This window comes from Macrobrachium rosenbergii, chromosome 42 (assembly GCF_040412425.1).
Source record: "Macrobrachium rosenbergii isolate ZJJX-2024 chromosome 42, ASM4041242v1, whole genome shotgun sequence".
Taxonomy (NCBI): Eukaryota; Metazoa; Arthropoda; class Malacostraca; order Decapoda; family Palaemonidae; genus Macrobrachium; species Macrobrachium rosenbergii.
In genome coordinates, this window is record NC_089782.1 from 6,239,580 (window position 1) to 6,244,579 (window position 5,000).

Here is a 5,000-nt window from a genome sequence, read left to right on the forward strand (position 1 = left end):
TGGGACAAATCGGACAAATATTCCGGTTTGATAAAATTTCTGCATATTAATCTTGTCATTCTGATACGTGCACCTTGAAGAATACCAATTAAATTGGTTTTACTTTGAAACAGTGCATTCATTTGATTGAAATATCCTAAAACATATTTCAAAAAGAGTAGATGTGCCTTTGTATAGGGATTATTGAATTCCTTCATGATCAGCTCTGCCGAAACAATCTTATCTTTAGTCTGAGCTTGAAAAAACAAGTTTTAATACTTCTCACTGACTTAATTTTCGTTCAATGCAATGTTGCATTGGTAGCCATCTTGTCTACAAGTCTAAGCATTTTGAGTCTTAGTATTAAGAAACTCCTGCAGTTCCGCTAATTCTGCCTGCCTTTTGGAACTGTGCGAGAAATACGTAGCAATATTACGAACTAAATCCTCAAATGTTTCTAGGAAAATTAGATGAAGCCTTGCTTGCAACAGTATGAAGTGAATGACATATGCACCTGATAGCAATAAAGCTTTTGTTAGCTTCAGACTGCAGCTTGGTCATGAGAGAATTGTTTTTACCAACTAACACACTTGCGTTATCTGCTGCCATGGCTATCATGTTACCTAATGAAATATCTTTACTTTCAAAGCGGGGCTTAATGACATTTGAAAGAGCCCCGGCACTACTGTTTCTAGCATCATGTGAAATGGCCTCTAAAAGATGTGTCACAACTTTAACCTCCTTTTCATTAAAGTACCTGACTAAAACTGCTATAATGTTGACTCTAGCAATATCAGTACCTTCATCTACGAGAGTAGAAATTTTTTTTTTCAAGTTCTCAGTCAGTTACCCCTTTTCACTTTTAGCAATGACATTTTTGACAATGTATGTACATTTGGTTCGATGCAATTTGACACCCTTAACAATATCTGAATCTGGTATACCTATTTTCAAAGCTTCTACTAAAGGATCAACAGTATTCATAGATATATTATGTTCTGCAAACAACCCACTTATAATTATTTCTAATTTTTTCACATCATCCTGCAAAGTCTTTACTTTTGTGCTACTACTACTTCCTTTGCCTTTTTGTAGAAATGGGCTGGCTGAAGGTTGACTTTTCAGTAATTCAATGGCCTTGACATGTGCAATTCTTTCACTGTGCTTCCGTAATTCACTATGACCTGCCACAAGTTTGGTATTGCAGGCTTTACAAAAAGCATGAAGAGGATCATCTTTAACCTCTGCCAGCCACCCACTGAATTCACTCTTCTGCAAGAAAAGAGAGTTCAGCATCAGGTGTTTACAAACTCCCAGCTTATTCTGTGGAACTTTTCAATCACTGTATCACAAGAAAATTAACAGGTTTAGGCATACCCTTAAATCGAATAACCATAACAGGTCTATGCCTAGAGTTAAATGAAAATTATAAAAACTCTAGATATGTAGTAATCCTATATAATTCATTCATTATAGATAACGATCTCATGCATATTATGAAAGAAATCGGAGTATGCTCAATTCTACAATATATATATATATATATATATATATATATATATATATATATATATATATATATATAATATATCTATCTATCTATCTATCTATCTATCTATCTATCTATCTATCTATCTATCTATCTATCTATCTATCTATCTATATATATATATATATATATATATATATATAAAGATAAAAAAATTCAAAAAATGACGCACTATTGTAAGTTGCTTACCTCAAACCATCCTTTTCTAAATTGCTGTTTTCTTGGAGATTTTTCACTTTTCGAAAGTTGACCTCTTTTCTGCCTTCTTTAGGAGTGCTTGGCCCAGCTTCGTCCATTGTTATATAACAAGATCTTAACAGCAGAGTTGCTTACATCAGAACAGTGTAAGAGGCCGAGTATATGCCGACTAACAAGAGCTTCGACTCAAATCGCTGTATAATCAAACATTTCCATTATAACCGCAAATGAAATATGACCATGTCATCTGTTACTTTATCTCGTTCCATATAAGTAATAATGCGATATTGCCTTTTATGTATGCAAAACAAACGTCATAATCACGTATCAAACTACTCAGTACACAGAGAACAAGCTTTCCTTGTAAAAGAAACGTTCAGGAATAGATCGTTTATTAACGAGCGGAAACGGTAAAAATTGGTACTCTGTTTGATTCTTGTTCTGTGAAATAATTTCTATTGAAGAGTGAAAGACGTTTCTGGTACTATGGCTACGTTACTGTCACAATATAGGCCACAAGATATATTTTAAAAAGGCTATTTTGCATTCTTGTAATATATGTATATATATTATATTTTTATGTTATAAAGTTGGGAAACTTGCCTAATGTCCATACGTTTTTGCCATAATTTATTTAGGCGTCCCTACGCCCCTACGCTTCAAATATTTGTCCCAATGTCCCTATGCGTAGGGACATGTCCCTACATCTGACAACACTGACCTGGTAGCCCTCCGCTCACTGGAGAAGAGTCAAAGGCAATATGGTAGAAGTTCGTAGGGTCACAACCAAAGCCTACGAGATAACCCCAGAGAAATGGAGACAGCAGTTTCGAAGTCTTGCCAAGAAAGTTGGCTGGTCCTGGGCCAAATGGGCCTGTCACAAGACCCAATCCGGTACACGCTGGTTCGACTCTCTGTTATGCACCACGTTCGAGGACCTGTTCAATCGGACCATGCTGAAGGATCTCTTCCAATATGTCCCTGGGCCCCTTGCTGTGTATCTCAGTGACATGCAGTCCACAACACTTAAGGAAGCCTGTCATGGGGCACATCTCAGTGACACATAGTGCCACCCGGGTACCTCTCAGGCTTGACTTGCCCAAAGAACGGACTACCTGGTAAGCTCACATGCACCCACTGTAAGAAGGTGGGCACACTGAATCCGATTGCCGCCACAAGTTGGGCACCAACAAGCAGTCTCCTCTCAATAACCAGAACTGCTCTCCATCCACTTCTACTCAATCTTTTCCAACAGTGGTCACTGTAGGTAACCGATCCCCCACCCCCCACGAAGGGCACTTGTCAATCCTGTGGTGCTTCCAGCCACCATAGTGAGGGATATCCAGATATCCAGCCTGCCCAACTCATGTTCCATCCACCAAGTTCGTCAACTTGGTAAGTACCACATCCATCGCAGCTGGGCCATGGAAGATACCTCACCCCGAGAGGCTGGACACTCAGTCCATCTCGGTGGCACTCCTTGATGGCTCTAGCCTGCCAGTGGCCCTACTGGTTACGGTAGACACTGCAACAAATGTTAGCTTGATTGACAGGCCCCCAAATGTCAGCCAGTGCCACTGTTGGTGAACAAACTTGGTGGGAATTGAAATGGGTAGAGGGTCACACCAAAACCATCCCCACACTCGAGCTCCAGGTCACGACACCTTGGAGCACACTTCCTCACCGCCTTGGCATAGTGAGTAGAATCAGGCCCAGAGTGGAATTCCTGTTGGGTCAGGACCTCCTCTGGGGAAGTCCTTCCCCAACACCACTCTGTAGCCCCGCCACCTCCACAATGGAGGCATCGACTGGGACATTAACGAAGAGCACAACCACTTTGACTGGCGTGCCATCATAAGAATTACCTTCGGCCCGCCGAAGTGGTCGATGGAAGGGGCACACTCCGTGCAATTCCAGATCTAGTCCTCCCTCTTCACGAAAGGATAGCCACCGACAAAGTCCTCCCTCTGCACGAAAGGACATTGATAGAAGGCAGTACTGCTGTCGAGTGTGCAAGGTGACAGGCCACTTCACTAATTGGGAGGGCTGCCCTAATAAGCAACACCCAGCGGACGCCACAAACCAAGCATCTCCAAGAGGCTCTGACCTCCAGCTGAAACAGGAATCTCTGTCTCAGCCCAACTCAAGCCATCCGCGAGGTATTGCACCTCCGGACCTCACATCAGGCATACCTGACCACCAGTCTCTGCCAACGCCACTTGTGATCCCTGAGCAGTGCCATGCTCCGTCTGTCTCAGACGTTAAGCCACCACAAGAATTGGACTGTGCCTGGCCCTACCATGGTGCCAGATACAGATCATGACATGGATCGATCCTCCTTTGGGAGATCTAGGAACCTTCACCAAACTAATCCTAGCAACTTATAAGCCTCCGCCACCTGACACTTCTTCCTCACCACATCCGTCCCCAGAGGATGAACCTCTTGTGGATCTTATTGCTACACCTTCTCTGGGAGACCAGGAACTGGCCTCCCCGGATGCAGAGGTTGAGACTGCTCTTGCTCCGGTTGTCGCAGCAGCTGGAGTAGGAAGCTCTCCAGTAGCCTCTGAGGTTACCCCTGACTTCACGCCCGACAGCCCTTCTGGGCTTTCCCCAGAGTCAGTGCCCCCATCACCTCCTAGGACTGTCGTAGATAAGCCTTGGAGGATCCTGAAGAAGAATAAGAAGGTGCGGAAGAGAGCCAAGTAGCTGCAAGAGCAACAAGCTCACCCTGGCCCTCATGCCTCCTTGGCACAGCGCTTTTCCATCTCAGAGTGACCTTTGCTCCTGCCCAGAGGAGGTAGCCGGCATGATCTCTGCCTATGGAACACCATAGTAACAGCCTAGACTAGATTCAATAAGTAGTAGTAGTAACCTTGTGACTTTAAATCTTGTAATGAGGAGAAGTAACTGCGGAAGTATAATTTGTTAATCCAGTAATCATAACGACTGTGTATAGAGCCAGTGTATTCATGACACTCATGGCATACTACCTCAATTGAGGAAAGCGTTTTCCCTATAAAACGAAGAGGAATGGGTACCCCTCTTGCTCAAATATAAAAACTCATTTAAAGAACTTCAGGTTACTCCTTTGTTTACTATGACTGCACATTCACTCAGTGGTTCTCAGCCAGGGGGAATTTCAATCTCTGGGCTTGGGGTCGGGGAATTGGGATCAAAGATTTTTAGTATTACTCGTATATGCATATTATTTGGAGTGCACCTTTTGGTGGCAGACAATTTTGGAAATGGGGGTTGGGGGGAATGACATTCT

At 42.9% G+C, this 5,000-nt stretch overlaps 1 protein-coding gene across 1 annotated transcript in view; it reads right to left on the reverse strand.

Annotated features, from left to right (window-relative positions):
- The window catches only part of LOC136827722 (uncharacterized), a 149,604-nt gene that overhangs the window by 129,373 nt on the left and 15,231 nt on the right, over positions 1 to 5,000 (reverse strand). The window contains 3 exon segments of the mRNA XM_067085185.1: positions 2,448 to 2,600; positions 3,353 to 3,534; positions 4,130 to 4,396. Coding sequence (XP_066941286.1) covers positions 2,448 to 2,600; positions 3,353 to 3,534; positions 4,130 to 4,396 — 602 coding nt within the window.